Source organism: Euprymna scolopes, chromosome 18 (assembly GCF_053919585.1).
Source record: "Euprymna scolopes isolate OS-2025 chromosome 18, ASM5391958v1, whole genome shotgun sequence".
Classification (NCBI taxonomy): domain Eukaryota; kingdom Metazoa; phylum Mollusca; class Cephalopoda; order Sepiida; family Sepiolidae; genus Euprymna; species Euprymna scolopes.
This window is the reverse complement of record NC_136499.1, coordinates 43257923-43274571: the sequence shown is the minus strand read 5'-3', so window position 1 is coordinate 43274571 and position 16649 is coordinate 43257923. Positions and strand designations below refer to the sequence as shown.

At 38.3% G+C, this 16649-nt stretch overlaps 1 protein-coding gene across 1 annotated transcript in view; it reads right to left on the bottom strand.

Moving 5' to 3' along the window:
- LOC145297591 (uncharacterized) overlaps positions 1-16277 on the bottom strand; it is a 50990-nt gene extending 34713 nt beyond the window's left edge. The window contains exon 1 of the mRNA XM_080143641.1: positions 10482-16277. Within this exon, the coding sequence (XP_079999767.1) occupies positions 10999-15663 (4665 nt within the window). The 5' untranslated portion in view covers positions 15664-16277 and the 3' untranslated portion in view covers positions 10482-10998. The remainder of the gene's footprint in view (positions 1-10481) is intronic.
- Between the last annotated feature and the right edge of the window lie 372 nt (positions 16278-16649).

The following is a 16649-nucleotide window of genomic DNA, read 5'->3' as shown; positions in this document are numbered from 1 at the left end:
CTGTGGTGATGAAAGTCAATTTTGGGCTCATGGACTTTAAGGGTCTAAGGGAGTGGCACTCGTCTGACAAGACGTTGCAATCATCATATATGTATGTATGTATGTTTGTATGTCTGCCTAAAACTTTCGACAGACGTAACGGATTTTCACGAGATTGGTATCGTTTTGAAGCTCGACCCTTCAGATGCCAAATATCGAAAAAAATGGCTAAAAACATTAATTCCTTAATCCTAAACTGGGCACTTTTCTACAGGGATGGGTCGCTTTATTCGCCGATATTTTCGAAAGTCATCCCCTCTTTTCGATTGACTTAATTTAAACCTACCTCACTTCCGGTTTGGCGATGGGCGTAACAGCAAAGACATCACTTTTTTTTTTTTTTCACATTCTTTTCCGCCTTCATGGTATGGGTTTCAGCCTGCCTACTATTTTTTTATTTTTTTTTTTTTGCTCAACACACACCTCCAAACACCTGGGAAACACCAGACACCCAGTCTAGTTTATTAAATAAAAGTAAGAATTGTTCACATTGGTCCACTTATCCAAATCATCTATCACCGTCTAGAAAACAGGGGAGGTAATTCAACAATGAAATGTCTCAGGGAATATGCCGGAATGTCACTGAGGTTAAGTAAAATTGTGAACATGATGTGGGCAGAAGCTAAAAAACGATGTAGTTGGTAGATACGACTCTAACTTTGATCAAAACCAGATTTCACACATATATATGACATTCTATTCAGTGTCATTAAGTCTGGATATATTTATTTTGTGCTTCTCCAGAATAACCTCAATTTCTAAAATAAAAACAAAACAACTCTATTATGTACTTACCTGTTAGGGTAAAAAAAAGACTACATCAAAATTTATGCAAATTCATTCAGTATTTTTGTTTTTAAAATATAAATCCTCGTACAAATTTAGAAAGCCATTCTTAACATGAAGAGGTAGGTGATGTGTTTAGTTTTCTCTTGCTGGAATTAAAGTTTGAAGTTATGTCTTTTGTATATTAACCTTAATAAAGTCAAAAATGGCTGCCAAGAGCTTTCTTTCACTGATAAAATTTTATTTTATTTTTTAAAAACAAAAATACCGGATGAATTTGCATTATTTTTGGTGTACTGCTTTACATGTAAGAACACAATAAATATATATATATATATATATATATATATATATATATATATATATATATATGCATGTATATATAAAAAAGGCTTCCTTCAGTCTTGACAGACTATGGTTACCCACTGTAAGAGTGCCTGCACATGAAATTTTTGTGGCAAGAGTTGCGCAATCTACAACCACACCTCTCCGTAGTCAACATTGTTGAATACCAGTGACAAGTGGAGGTTCAGGACGACTGGAAACGATGTCGGGCTAAGTGGAAAGCACATACAGCGCCTAAAATTCCCAAATGGTCACTCATCTGGTACTAGCCAGACTCAATGTTGCTTAACTTCGGTGATCTGACGAAAACCGGTGTGTCAACATGATTATGCCATACATTATATATATATATATATATATATATATATACGAGCAAACAGTTAATAAAACATGTTAAAAAAACACTTAGAAATGAGTTAAAAACATATTTAATCTGAAAAGGAAACACTAGATAAGTGAATAGTCCTTGATCCGTGGAGTTTCGAAGAAATACTTTCCTTCTCATCAGAGGGTAGGAATAAGCAAAATGCTTTATATATATATCTATAATATAAAGCTGAATGTCTGTGTGTGTGTGTGTGTGTGTGTCTGGTCACGAATAGGCTTCTATATGGTTGATTATTTTAAAAAACTGATTACATATAATGATAGAAGATATATCGAGACACAGGAATGGGTATGTTTGATCTGGCAGAACAGTGGTTCATTAAAATTGTGGGGTCTGCGTTCGTGCCTGGTCCACAAAGTATGGAAATAAAAAATTTAAAAATTTTAAAAAAAAACGTTTACAAGTGTTTCTGATATAGATGTACATAAGAATACTTTGATAAGTATGTTTTAACTTAAGTAGGGATGGTATAATAAAATTGTGGGGTCTGCATTCGCGCCTGGCCTCGATAGAATGGAAATAGGCACAAACTTTAATAAAGACTTTTCATATCTATCTGTGTAAGTATACTTTGATAATTATGTTTCTGTTTGAAAAAATATGGTATAATAAAATTATGGGGTGTTCGTTCGCACCTGACCTTCATAGAATGAAAATATGTCACAAAGTTTAACAAGGTTTTTAATATAGATCCACAGAATATTGTGATAAGTGTTTCAGTGTGAACAGGTATGGTATAATAAATTATGGGGTTTATCTATTTTATTTTTACTTTCATTATATTTTGCCATTCTATGGAGGCCAGGCGCGAACGCAGACCCCACAATTTTACTATACCATCCCTATTTAAGTTAAAACATACTTATCAAAGTATTCTTATGTACATCTATATTAGAAACACTTGTAAACGTTTTTAAATATGGAATAGTGGGCTTCATTTTGCCTTGGAAATTGATTCTCATAAGCATCAATCTGAACTATAAAAAAATTATTATTTTTACAACATGGAGATGATATAGACAAAATCTGTATGGTTTTCATCTGGCAATTGATGCTGAAGATGAAGCTATTCATGCCCTAACTTGTATTTGTCTAAGTATGCTCTTGGTTATTCTCCAGAAACACATGTAAGATTCGTTTTGCTCCAAAATTGACGTTAAATCCTTCTATGATATAACTTTGATTTTTAATTTCATTTATTTATATATATATACTAGCAGTTCAGCCGGCTTTGCTCGAGCCCTATCATAACTTTATGTGCATATGTATGTATTAAAAATTTGAATATGTACGGTAATACCTTTCTATATAATAGGTTTTCTTAACTACCATAGAGAAAAGTTGGTAGAGACTGCAGAGGTCGAATTTTTTTTAACTTTGACCCCAATTATGACTCCTTAACATTTATTCTTTTGGGCTCAAATCAAATTTTAAAGTTAGATCCATGTCCAAGTAACCTATATCTAAAATTTCAAGTGTTTAGACCCAAAATTAGCGAAAGAGTTTGGTAGAGTTCTCGAAAATCAAATCGTTAAACTTTTACCCCCTTGACAGCCAAATTTCTGTCCGAAAACTGATTAAAAAGATTTTCCCAAATCTCAATACCCCTTATGTCAAATCTTGAGTCTGTAGACCGAAAATTGACAGAGTTATTTTTTAGGGAAGTGTACACAGACAAACAGACAGACACAGACATTTTCACTTTTATAGATATGTAGATAGATTGCATTTTTTAAAAAATAAATATTAATAGGTTTAACTAATGAATACTGAGCTTCATTTTGCTTTGGAAATCGATTCTCACAAGGATTGATCTGAACTATAAAAAGAATTGCTTCCTTATATTCCCGTACACACACACACACACACACACGCGCACGCGCGCGCACACACACACACGCATGTAAATATATTTGGTAGCAGTATCATTACGATTTTAAATCATTTGAAGGAAGAGGAAGAGGAGGCGGAAGAAGAAAAATATTATTTCAGTTTTTGGCTAATCATCTTCAAAGAATTCCGACTTTATCTCTAGATAATTTATTTCCCTGCTGATGATCGCCTGCCAAAATATCCAACCAAAGGAATCATTATCAGGTCTCATGTTGATAAAATATCTGCATTTCTCGTTATGCTTTGCGAGTGTGGAGGGAAAGGAGTGAAGGGGGGAGAAGTTAAACAGACATACAGACAAAAGTTGACAGACTGAAGAAAGTCTTAGATTTGAAAAAGAAAACAAACAGTAAAAAAGTAACACAATAAAGTAATTTTTAAGAAAAAAGTTACAACTTTATACATATACTAGCAGGACCCGTTAACCGACGTTTCCCGGTGGAAGCATGCCCCTCCCCCTCATAAAAAAGTTTAAGTACAGCTGTTGTTGGTATTGCCCAACCCCCAACCCCCTCATGTTAAGAACGGCTTTTGGAATAGACGCTCCCAACATCCTCATGGTAAGAATGGCTTTTGGAATGGACATCCACAACCTACCCCTGTTAAGAACAGTTTTCAGAGTAAACACCCCATTTTATGTGTGTGTGTGTGTGTGTGTGTGGTAGGTGCAGGTTGTCAAAATATCTGCTCCAAATTTAATCTTGATAATCATTGTCATGATCTCCATGCGCAAATAGTCTGAACCAACCTTGAATTTTTGTGTGTGCAGTGTTGGTTGAAAAAAATGTAAATGTTAGGTACTTACATATTTTTTGTTACCGTGCTGAAATAATGATGTTATTATTTTGAAAGCTATTCTGAACATGTTAGAGGAGTGTGTTTTGTAAGTAATCTGTGCTTCCACCCTAAAATTTAATAATCACATGGTGTTCAATAATAATGTTATTAAATTTTTCCTGTATAAAATTTCTGAAGCCTTTATAATATAGACAAATTGTTTATGTCAAAATGTAGAAAAATACTTATGTTTACATCAAGCGAGATATCTGTGTTGACCTTCAAGATCCCCTTTTAGTTATAGGGTATGCGTAGGTCCAGAAAAATAAAACAGTAAAAGAAAAAATTAACCTTTTTAGTGACATGCAATATGGGTTCTGTTCTGCTAGATCTACAGCAGATGTGCTTGCAGTTATATCTCATAGGATTAGCCAATCTCTCGACTAAAGTATCCTTTCCAAGGCAATTGCTCTGGACATATCAAGGCCTTTAATAAGGTATGGCATAAAGGTCTACTTCACAAAATCTCCAGCTATGGTATAGCTGAAAATGTCTTTTCAATTATTAAATTATTTCTCTTTGATAGGTTCATAAGCGTAGTGGTTGATGGGCAGAAATCAGAAGCTCATAGAATTAATGCTGGGGTCCCTCAGGGGTCCATCCTGGGTCTAACTCTCTTCCTGATCTGCATCAATGATCTTCCAAATCACATCCTTAGATCATTCGTAGACATTTATGCTGATAACACTACCATCTATGGCAGCACATTAAAGGCCGTAAATGACCAAATTCTCTCTGATTCTCTCTCCTCTGATCTTGTGACTGTGATACAAGGGGGAAAAAAGTGTCTGGTTACTTTTAACGCATCTAAAACTAAGCTTCTATCTTTATATCATCAACACTCTAACGTTTACTCCTGATCTGAAATGGAACACGTACATCAAATCCGTTGCCAAGGTTGCTGGAAAAATGGTGGGGTCCTTCTATTGATCCAGTAGATATCTACCTGCTGATGCAATTCTTTACCTATATAAGAGCCAGGTACGTCCAAGGATGGAGTATTGTTCGCACATCTGGGCATGAGCTGCTAGAAAGAACTTATCCTGCCTTGACAGAGCTCAAAATAGACTTTGTAGCCTAATGGAGGATACCCTTTTCTCTTCCTTGCAACATCTTTTTCACAGAAGAGACGTTGTGAGCCTGTCTCTGCTTTATCGTTATTTTCATGGCAAGTGCTCATCTAAGCTCCAATCTATGGTCACCCCATCGCCAAACATTCATGAGAAACACTCGTCTAGCTTAAACCACTATCAATAGTTCCCCCCACTCTTTATCTGCGCCTAGACCTAAATCTAGATTCCATGAACAAAGCTTCTTTCTTAGAACTGCACACCTGAGGAACTCTCTTCTGTTTGCCTGTTTTCCAGCTGACTACAATATGGTCGTCTTCAAGACCAATGTAAACAAGTTCTTGATGAGCCGTCCCCCTTAAGTAATCCAATTTTAACAAATTTACACTTCTAACGATTACTATGATACTATCCCTTTGACTACTGTACTCTCTTAACCCTTATCCTCGAGTTGCCTCTGGGTTTTGATAAGTAAATGATTTTTTTTTTCAGTTTTATTTTTTTTTAATTTTAAATTTCGCAACTGTAGTTTCTATAAAATAAGTTTGTGGTTAATCACATTGATTAAACCTAACGGTATTTTTTTTACAAGAAATAGTATTAAAAAAAAAGTCATATTGCTTAATATTCAAAAAACTACCTATTTGTGTACAATGAGAATGCAGTATATTTTTGTTTCAACGCAAATAGGTCACAAATAACGTAGGTAGATGATAATGTTTTATTTTATTCGGAAAACTGCTTATTTGTGGACAATTTATATGCAATCTTCTTTGTTAAAACGCAAGTAGTTCACTAATAACGTAGGTAAACGATCATTTTTATTTTATTGATTTCGCAACTGTATTTTCTATAAAATAATTTTGTGCTTAAAACGCAAATGCATACCCAATGTCTTAAGTAAAGCGAAATTTTATTTTTTTAAAAATAATTTCTCCACTGTATTTTTTATTAAGTAAATTTCTGCTTGTCGTAGGTAAATCAATGTTTGTTTAAAAAAATAATTTTGCAAATGTATTTTCTATAAAATAGTTTTGTGCTTATGCGAATAGATTACTGCTCCTCTCCCCAGTCATTTTTGTACAAAATAGTCATAAAAGATAATAATAATGCTCAAGAAACAATTATATTGATTAAGAGCATATCTGAGAAAATTGACCACATCCTGTCTGCTCATCCTTCGGCTAACATTCACATTTGTGGTGACTTCAATGTCCACAATGTGGAACGGCTGATCCACTTGAACAAGACAGACAATGAGGGGAGGTTCTGTCATGATTTCGCCACTGCATATGACCTCACCCAGATTGTTCATGAATCCACCCGTATGCCCGATACTTCTGGTCAGTATGCTAGCCTTCTAGACCATTTTCTCACAACTTCCCCTGAGCTATGTCCATGTTCCGTTCTGTCTCCTCTGGAATCTTCTGACCACTCGGTTGTATCAGTTAAGATAAAAACGAAATGCAATAAGTCTTCAGACGTACCTCTTCACTGTACTTTATATTGATACTCTACAGCTGACTGGGATAGCTTCCGTACATTTATATCTGATCTACCTCTGAATTCCATGTTTAAAAAGGATGTATCCTCTATAGTATCAGACCTGACCGAATGGTTAATCATAGGCATAGACCGATTCATACCATCCAAAAAATTCCAACAAAAACCTAACAGCCAGCCATGATTCTCCCCAGAATGTGCTGCTGCCATTGCGCACAGAAATCACTTTTTCCATAGCTACCAATGTAATAGATGCACTGAGACTAAAGTTGCTTTCAGGACTACCAGCAACCACTGTAAAAGAGTAATAAAAAATGCAAGAGAGCTATATGCTCAGTCCGTTAAATCCAAAGTAGCTGAGCAGCAGCTTGGTTCCCACCAGTTTTGGCAAATAGCAAACAGGATCCTGAACAGAAGCGTGCATTCTATCCCAACCATCATCAATGGATCTGAGGTCATCTCGTCAGCATCAGACAAGGCCAAACTATTTGCCAAGAACTTTGCAGCTAATTCTATCCTATGTGACGAAGGCCATCAACTCCCCATATTTCCTCCTATAACAGACAAGACGCTATGCAACATATAAATATCTGTGTGTGATGTCGCCAAGCTAATTAAGAACCTTGATTCCAGTAAAGCAACTGGCCCTGACGGCATTCTAATTATAGTACTGAAAAAGCTCCAACCAGAACTTGCCCCCATACTTACAAAACTGTTTAAGCGTTGCCTTAAAGAGAAGTGCTTCCCAACACCCTGGAAAACCTCATCAGTATGCCCTGTATTTAAGAATTCAGGTGATAAGTCGTCTCCCTCTCAGTACAGACCAATAAGTCTCCTGTGTGTCATGAGTAAGTTGCTGGAATCTATATTAAATAGAGAAGTAGCTAACCACCTCAGCAGAAATAAGCTACTTAGTGACATGCAATATGGTTTCCGTTCTGCCAGATCTATAGCAGATGTGCTAACGGTTATATCTCATAGGATTAGTGAATCTCTTGACAAAGGCTTCCTTTCTAGGGTAATTGCTCTTGACATATCAAATGCCTTCGATAAGGTATGGCATAAGAGCCTACTTCACAAGATTTCCAGCTACGGTATAACTGGAAATGTTTTCTCAATCATTAAATCATTTCTCTCTGATAGGCTTATAAGAGTAGTGGTTGATGGGCAGAAATCAGAGGCCTGCCGTATTAATCTGGAGTCCCTCAGGGATCCATTCTGGGCCCAACTCTCTTCTTAATCTACATCAATGATCTCCCAAATCACATACTTAAATCATTTGTTGACATCTATGCTTATGACATGACCATCTATGGCAACACATCAAAGGCCGTAAATGACAAAGTTCTCTCTGATTCTCTCTCCTCTGATCTTGAGCGCATGGTACAGTGGGGAAGACGTGGCTGGTTACTTTTAATGCATCTAAAACCAAGCTCCTATCTTTACATCATCAACGCTCTGATCCCCATCTGGCAACAACTGAAATGGATGGCTCTCGTCTAGGGGAAGCTCCATGTTTTGATAAGCTTCTGGGCTTGACCTTTGCTCCTGACCTGAAATGGACCACGTACATCAAGTCAGTTGCCAAGGTTGCTGGAAAAATGGTGGGATCCTTCTACCGCTCCAGAAGATATCTCACTGCTGATGCAATTCTCTATCTATATAAAAGTCAAGTACGTCCAAGGATGGAGTACTGCTGCCACATCTGGGTAGGAGCTGCTAAAAACAGCCTATCCTGCCTTGACAGAGTACAAAATAGGCTTCGTGGCTTAGTGGGGGATGCCCTTTTCTCTTCCCTGCAACCTCTCTCCCACAGGAGAGACGTTGCGAGCCTGTCTTTGTTTCAGCGTTACTTCCATGGCAAGTGCTCGTCTGAGCTCCAATCTCTGGTCCCCCCTTGCCAATCTTTCATGATAAACACCTGTCTAGCTGAAACCACTGTCAAAAATTTTCCCCACTCTTTATCTGTGCCAAAACCAAAACGTAGATTCCATGAACAAAGCTTCTGTCTTAGAATTGCTCGCCAGTGGAACTCTATTCCGCTTGCCTGTTTCCCACTTGACTACGACCTGGATGTCTTCAAGTCCAACATAAACAAATTTTTGATGAACCGCCCCTTAAGTAAGACACTTCATCAAATCTCCAATACTAATGTACTGTACACGCAATAACCCTTATCCCTGAGTGGCTTCCGGGCCTTGATAAGTGGTGACTACCTTGTAAAAAAAAAAAACTTATTGAAAAACTACTTATTTGCGGACCATTGCAATGCAGTATTTGTTTTAATCATACTATTTCCCCTAAAGATTACCAGAAGTTCGGTGTATTAAATGTATAGTAATGATATATAAGATTTAAAATAAAAAATACCAAAAACCTTTGGAAAAATTAGAACTACTTCCTCTGTAGATGATGACGATCATCATGATGCCTTTCCTAGGATGCAATATATGGTTGTAATATAATGAATAAATGTGTCTATGGCGGCGGTCCAAAGTTAGAGAAGATGGCTGATAATAGTTCAGCGATAATAAATTTGTATGTGCCACCTGTTCTTGCAAACCTATGCTAATTTGGTCCAGAGGAGAATTTCTGTGCCTCTTTTATTATATATATATATATATATATATATATATATATATATATATATATAAATTCAGATGTGTTCAAAAGTCAAAACTAATGAAGACAACGAGGTTGTTAAATAGTGCTCAATAAAAAGAGCGGAATATTTCTTTTATTAGGGGTAAACAGTTACATATGGTCGCTACAAATAGCCATCTGTTTCAGTCAAAGAGACTTCATCAGGCGACCTGGAACCTCACGATGCAAAAGAAAAAAATTGAGTTTTTGTTTCCTTCAATTCCATTCGTTTCATTATTCTTTTGTAACGGAATTAGGATTTATATAACCTAGTCCCCTACAATACACATATTGAACAAAAAATTACCTTGACGTTGCAATTAAAAAAATGATATAAATTTAATATTATGTTTTTTTTTTTTAAATAGCGTTTTTTCGAATTAATATATACTATAATCAGCTAAATTGCCAAGAAAAAGAAACCTCCTAAAATTAATTAATTTTTAAAAGATTAAAACAATTAAAATTCCATTATTTCAAAATGTTCGGTTACAACATAGATTTTTAATTAATTGTGTTTAATTTTTTTAAATATTAAGTTTTAATATAAACATGACTCTTGTCAGCTATTTTATCGCCAGATTAAAACCAATTTGAAAATATTATTGCACAAATATTAAGCACTAGCAGTATTACCCGACGTTGTTCGGGGGGGGGGGTGATTTAATGCCATCTTAATGATTAATTTCTGTACATTCAGTATTTTTTTTTTTTGTAATCCTTAAATTATTTTAGTAAAGTTGGTTATATTGACGTCTTACTGATCAATGTAGCTTCCACATCTGATTTGTCCCCTTAGCAGCTATTCTTCCAGCTCAAAACCAAATACTATGGTAAGGTTTTGGGAGCCATGATTTCTTTAACTCTATGCGAAAGAAACCACAGGTTCAATATTGACCATCTATTCGTTTTAAGAATTTATGTCGTTGTAGCTGTATAGTTTTACAATTAGTCAACTATGGCAAAAAATTCCTTACCTTATGTTGCCGGGCATAGTACTTATGCTTGGTTGATGAGGTCTATGTTTTTTAGACCAATGTCTTTGAAACTTCTGAATCACATTTTCACTAATATGTGTGCAGACTGTTTTGCAATTTCTTCAGGATCAGTTGTTTGTTCAATGGACGTTCAAAAAACAGAAAAATAATTTACTGTTGTACTGCTAAAATGTTATTCCATAGCCAATACAATTGTTTAGGGTTGATCAGAATGAATCTAATTATGCAGAGTTGGCAACCAAATAAAGACGAAAGAATTATAAGGACCGCAAATGCTTCTGAATATATTTAAGGGCACTCTAGGTTTTGCCAAATTCATATTTTCACTCTATTTCTCTTTCCATAGAGGTTACTGTGTAAATACATGAAATTGTTTTCATTTTGTTACAAAAAAGAATCCAGGTTAGTGAATTCTTTACTGGGTGCTGGCAAAGCTTTAGAAGGAATAAACACGGTTAATAGAGAGGAGAAATTGAGGTGTAAAATTGTTGAAAAATTATAAAACCTCTTTGTAAACAACATTTTTAGCAAGTGTTTTAGGAGAAAACACAAAGAGTTTGGATTGTGAGCCCACACGTGAGGCAGCTACATAGAGCTGACCGTGAGAAAAACATTGCTCCTGTAAATGAATGCCTGCAACGTCAAAGGTTTGGCCCTGGGATTTGTTGATGGACATCGCGAAGCACAGTTTCACAGGGAACTGTGATCGCTTGAAGTAAATGCCCAGGTCTGGATTTGATGGATATAGGGGTATCCTCGAAATTAGCACTGTCTCTCCTTTTCCACAGCCAGTCAATATTTTGGCCTCGATAATATTAGGTGACAGGGATGTTACCACGAGGCGGGTTCCATTACATTGCTTTGGTGGTATGAGGTTACGAATGAGCATTATAGGAGCTCCAACCTTAAGTCGGAGTATGTGGGGTGGCAGGCCAGGTGGTTCTAGGGAGTTTAGCAACTCCACCGTGTAATCAGCCAGATCAGCAGTATCAGGTGTGCGGTCAATGGATTTATAGACACGTTCCTCTCCCGGGATGAGTTCCAAAAGTCTGTAGTTAATCGCATTGACGGAGGCGTTTTTTGGAGCCAGAATCGCTCTCGTGGCGAGCCAATCAAAGTCCCTGTAGTTTTTCTGAATGTTCTCGAAAACTGCCTGGTATAGGTGGGTTGGCGTTTCAACGATGGTTGATATGTGTTCAACATTTGTGTAATCTTCAGTGTCTGTGGGAGTACGTCCTTCACCAAGTTCCAGAAGTGCATTAGAGAAATTAGCAGCATCTGAGTTGCGGCTAAGGTGGACACGCATATTTGTTGTGAGTTTTAAATGGTGAACTTGATCCCACAGTATCGACGATTTCAGGCATGCTTGAACAGCATCAGCGCGTGTCCCTTTTGGGACAACAGGAAGTGTTTGTCGGAAATCTCCACACAGCAGAACTGTTAATCCACCCATGATGTTGTCACAGTTGCGTAAATCTTGAAGGGTCCTGTTCAATGCTTCCAACGCAACTTTGTGCGCCATCGTGCATTCATCCCATACGATGAGTTTGCATCTGCGTAACAAAACAGCTTTATCCGAATTCTTTTCGATGTTGCATGTTGGGAATTCAGTTTGTGTGTAGTTGATGGGCAATTTTAAAGCTGAATGTGCCGTTCTGCCATCAGGGAGTAAAGTTGCAGCAATTCCAGAGGTTGCAACAGCTATAGCGACAGCTCCACTCCGTCGCACATGGGCAAGTATTAATTTGGTGACAAAGGTTTTTCCTGTGCCACCAGGTGCGTCCAAGAAAAATATTCCTCCACGGTTCTGTTGAACATTTTCATTGATCATATGGTAGACGTTCAGTTGTTCAGGCAACAGTTTAGGCTCATTCTCAGCAATGTACGCATTAAGTTCTGTAGGTGAGTAGCATATTTCACGCAGTAAATTTAGGCTCAAACTATTCCCTTCATGGCAGATGGGGGCAGGTAGGCCATATGATGGTAAAGTGGAACCACCAATTTCCAAAAGGAGGTTTTCGAGGCAAATTAGCCCTTCATTGTAAATCACTTGGGAGTAGTCTTGCTCCACCGATGTATTCTCAAGTTGGGCTCTTCTGGAAATGTCTTCGGTCATGAAGTTACGAAATTTCATCCATAGATGTTTTGGATCGCTCAAGTCACACCATACTATCATAATTGCAAAGAGCGACCGTAGAGCATGGGGAGATTTGAATAGACTTCCTTCTGTCATGGCGGCATCCCACTGAGAATCGTTTTCAAGTAGTCCCAACTGGGAGCATGCATCACGGAAGGTTTCACACAGGACGCCATCGACAGTTTTTATGTCATCAAAACTTATAGGGCCACGGACTTCGTGAAGGAGAAGACGAAGATGGAAGCACTCATGTTGACGTGGTGGCACTGTGTAAACTCGCCCGAGACAGGAATCATATTTAACCCCTGGGAAGCCATCGACAGGGTCTCCACACTTCCTGCGAGTCCACTGTTTGTTATTCCAAGTGTAGTAGGAAGGGATCTGTGGATACAAAAGCGTCTTTGCAAACTCATCATGGCCGCATAGTTTGAAGAAGGCAGTAAGCGTAGTTTCTGGTGGATGCTCCACCACCTGATTAGCAGTGCCGGCAGAAAAGTAAACTCTTTGCCCATTTTCAAGGTGAACAGCGAGTTGTATAACTGCAGGATATCTTTGGTGCAAGGGAAATGAGTAAAAATGCCATACACCTTCACCGCAACACAGGAAACGTCCAATGACATGAGCAGATGGCTCGTCTCGAGAACCGTCGCGCTGAACAGCAAACGCTGCAGCATCGCTTCCCTTTTTGATGTATTTGCAGATATATTTAATGGATTTCACTGAGTGACAGAACTCCACATTGATGTGCGATTGGAAAATTTTCGTCAGCAAGGGACAGTACGGTACTATCCATCGGTTATCAACAGTGCTCCGACCGACTATCATCGTATGGCCGCCATCACCTGGACTCCGTCGCCTGTAAAGTGGGTAACCATCACCTCCTGTTTGTGTAGCATTGACAAATCTCCGTGGGTAGCCGCAAGCGCACACTGATTTCTTTTTACAGCATGATTGAGCTTTCTGGCCAGGACCACAGGGTCCATGAACCATCGTTGCTTTGACAATTTCGTAAAGCTGTGGGTCTAATCCAGGATCGGGAATCTCGGCTGAGATAATTTTGTCAATATCAGTGGATTGAATCCGTTCACACAGCCAGATTAAGATATGGGCATGCGGAAGGCCTCTTTTTTGCCACTCTACAGTGAATATGTGGCACCTTACTCGGCCGTAGACTTCACCCTTGACTATAAGATCCATGAGTTTGCACAATTTAAGCCGGAAAACACGGGCAATGAGATCAGGTCGGTCGTAGTGTTCTTGACCCAGAAACAGTTCATCTCGTATTTCTTCCCATGATGGATTGCAGGTGAAGGTAATAAACAAATCCGGTCGGCCATAATAGCGGACGTACGTCATTGCGTCTTGTGTGCGGGCATGCATATAACGCGGGCCACCGATGTATGTGGACGGAAGAATTGTCAGTTTTCCAACAGTGTTAGGGTCAGTTTCATTTCTCATGCCATCGTGCAGATGTATGTATGAAGACGACCGAAGCTGTTTTTGGTGAACCCGAATATATAGGAGCCTTTCAGATTCCATTTTTGCTGCCATGTCGACTATGTATTGTTGCAGAAGAGGTCCACTCCGAAGGAGAGTGTTGAAATCGTCGTCGCGAACCATCAGTCTGTATGCGTAATATGCTCTGCATGTAATAGTTTTGGGATTGATGGTCGTTTGTCCCAAGTTTTGTTGACATGGTATGTGAAAATGGTATCCATCGTCACCGTAAGGAAATAGTAGGGGATATTGTAGTGCGTCGTATGATCGATGCATTTCATGTATTCGCTGTAGACGTCCACCCCTAGTATGAATAACTATGTCGCGTTTGTTGTTGTGCTCACCCTGGATGACTGCAGAAACCTCGTTGCAAGTGGGAGCATTGAAGCGACGCTCATGTTCTCCTGTAGGACGTTTGTCTGCGTTAATAACGATGGAAAAATTAGGCAGAGGAACATTCTGTAGTGCATACTTGAAACTTTGAATATATGGGTTCGTTTGGTGGAGCATGTCTTGAAGCTGCAAAACAATACTGAGTTGTCGTCGATCCGAACTGTCGTTTGTCTCGGCTGTAATAGCTAGTCGGTTTTCAGCTTGTTGGACGTAGTCACTTACGAAGTAGAGTTGTAAAAATGATGGTTGTACGGTCTCATCAGGTAAAAGGGACCCTATTAGATGGTAGACTTGGCCTTGCACCTTAAATGCGGGATTCCAGCCGCTTTCACGGACAATGTTTGCACCAAATGATGTCATTTGGAAGTAGCAGTTGAAAAGTGGAATGGATTTCCGAAAATATTTAGATTCATCAGTCATGCCCAAAAGTAGGTCTCGCAGTGGTTGAGGTAAAGTCTGTAGGGATGGTAGTTTAACTTTACCCGAAGAGCAGCATAGGCTTGGAGGTTCTGCCGGCCATTTTTTAGCTTTGCAGAATGAACATATGCAATTCATCGAACCAATGCTAAGATCCTGCCGGGTAGAGAAGTCATAGTTGGCATCATAGTTCAATGCTTTGCGTAACCAAAACTCCGGTGAAGGGCATATGTTGCCGCGAGAGGCATGAAATCTCCGAGTAACAGCCTGAACTCGTATCCTTCGAGCTTCTGGTGGCTGAGATGACCGAATGGCGGCTCTGGATGTGTTATCTCGGGCAAGTCGTCTGACCCTCGCTTCAGTAGATTCAGCAGCTCGTGCTGAAGCTGTGGAGGCTGCGTTAGCTGCTCTCCGCCGAGCTGTCCTTTCTGTAGATTCGTTGGCCCTTGCAGAAGAGGTACTTGCAGCATTGGCTGCTCTACGGTTGGCCTGAATCTCTGCAGTTTGTGAAGAACGTAGTTGAGCCATGGCTGAAGCATGTCTAGATAAACGATAAGTCCGTTGAGTAAGTGTTTCAGAAGATCTGGTCTGAGACATGCGCTGTGCTTCGCGAGAACGTAATAATTCTACTTCATCGTAGTCTAGGCTTGCTCTGATGTTCCTAACAGTAGTCGCTGCTTTCGTGCGCCTTCCGAGCTGATTTTTTTTGGGTGGCATTGTTGCGAAATTACTCTGCGGGTGTGTGTGGAATTGAAATGGAATGCTGCCGAAACAATTGTTGAAAGAGTCAATATTTAGGTAGTGTGTATGGTATAAAATAAAATAAAAATAAAGGCAATCAGTATGTGTAATTTCCCCAATACATCAATGTAGAAATATTGGGATTAAAATGTACAGTTGGAAAAACCTCTATATTTATATAAATAAAACAAAGTAAGATATACGTGAAATAAATGAATTTGAAGGTACAATAAATATGTATAAATATGTATAAATGTATGGTGTAAAATCAAATGAAAAAAATGGATGTCCAGGAAAAAGGCAATCAGTATTTGTAAAGTCCCCGTTACATCAACGTAGAAATATTGGGATTAAAATGTAAAGTTTTGAAAACCTCTACATTAGGTGTCAAAAATTGAAGATATAATAAATATGTATAAAAGTATGAGAAGATTAAATGCGAAAAGTAATAATATTGAGAAATGCTTTCTAAATGCATAAGTAATGTAAATGTAAAAATAAACAATGTTGTATTATTGTTGTTATGAATTTTTTGTTTGTTTGAATTAGAAAAAAATGTAAGTTACCGTCTGCTCGAATTTGTTAAATGTAAATGTGTGCGTCGGCAGCGAGTAGCAGTATTAGTAGGAGCAGTTGTAGTAGCAACTATTCCATAACGTAGAAGGGTTAAGTAGCGTTGGTCGCCGTTGCTCGCCGTTGCTAGGCAACGAATTGGAGAAATGGCCGATCAAATCGGAAATAGCAAATAAATAAAAGCATTGTTAATAGTAGTTGATGGTGATTTAGGAAAGCTTTCCGATGCAATAGGTACCCGTAAACACACCCAGACACACTGAGAACCTATGTGTAAAATTTCATAAACGGACGTGCAAGGGTTTTTAAATCCATAACGAACGAACACATACACACACAGGCAAAGTCACATTTATATAATTGTAGAGATTTTGTAGCCCCCCCCCCTC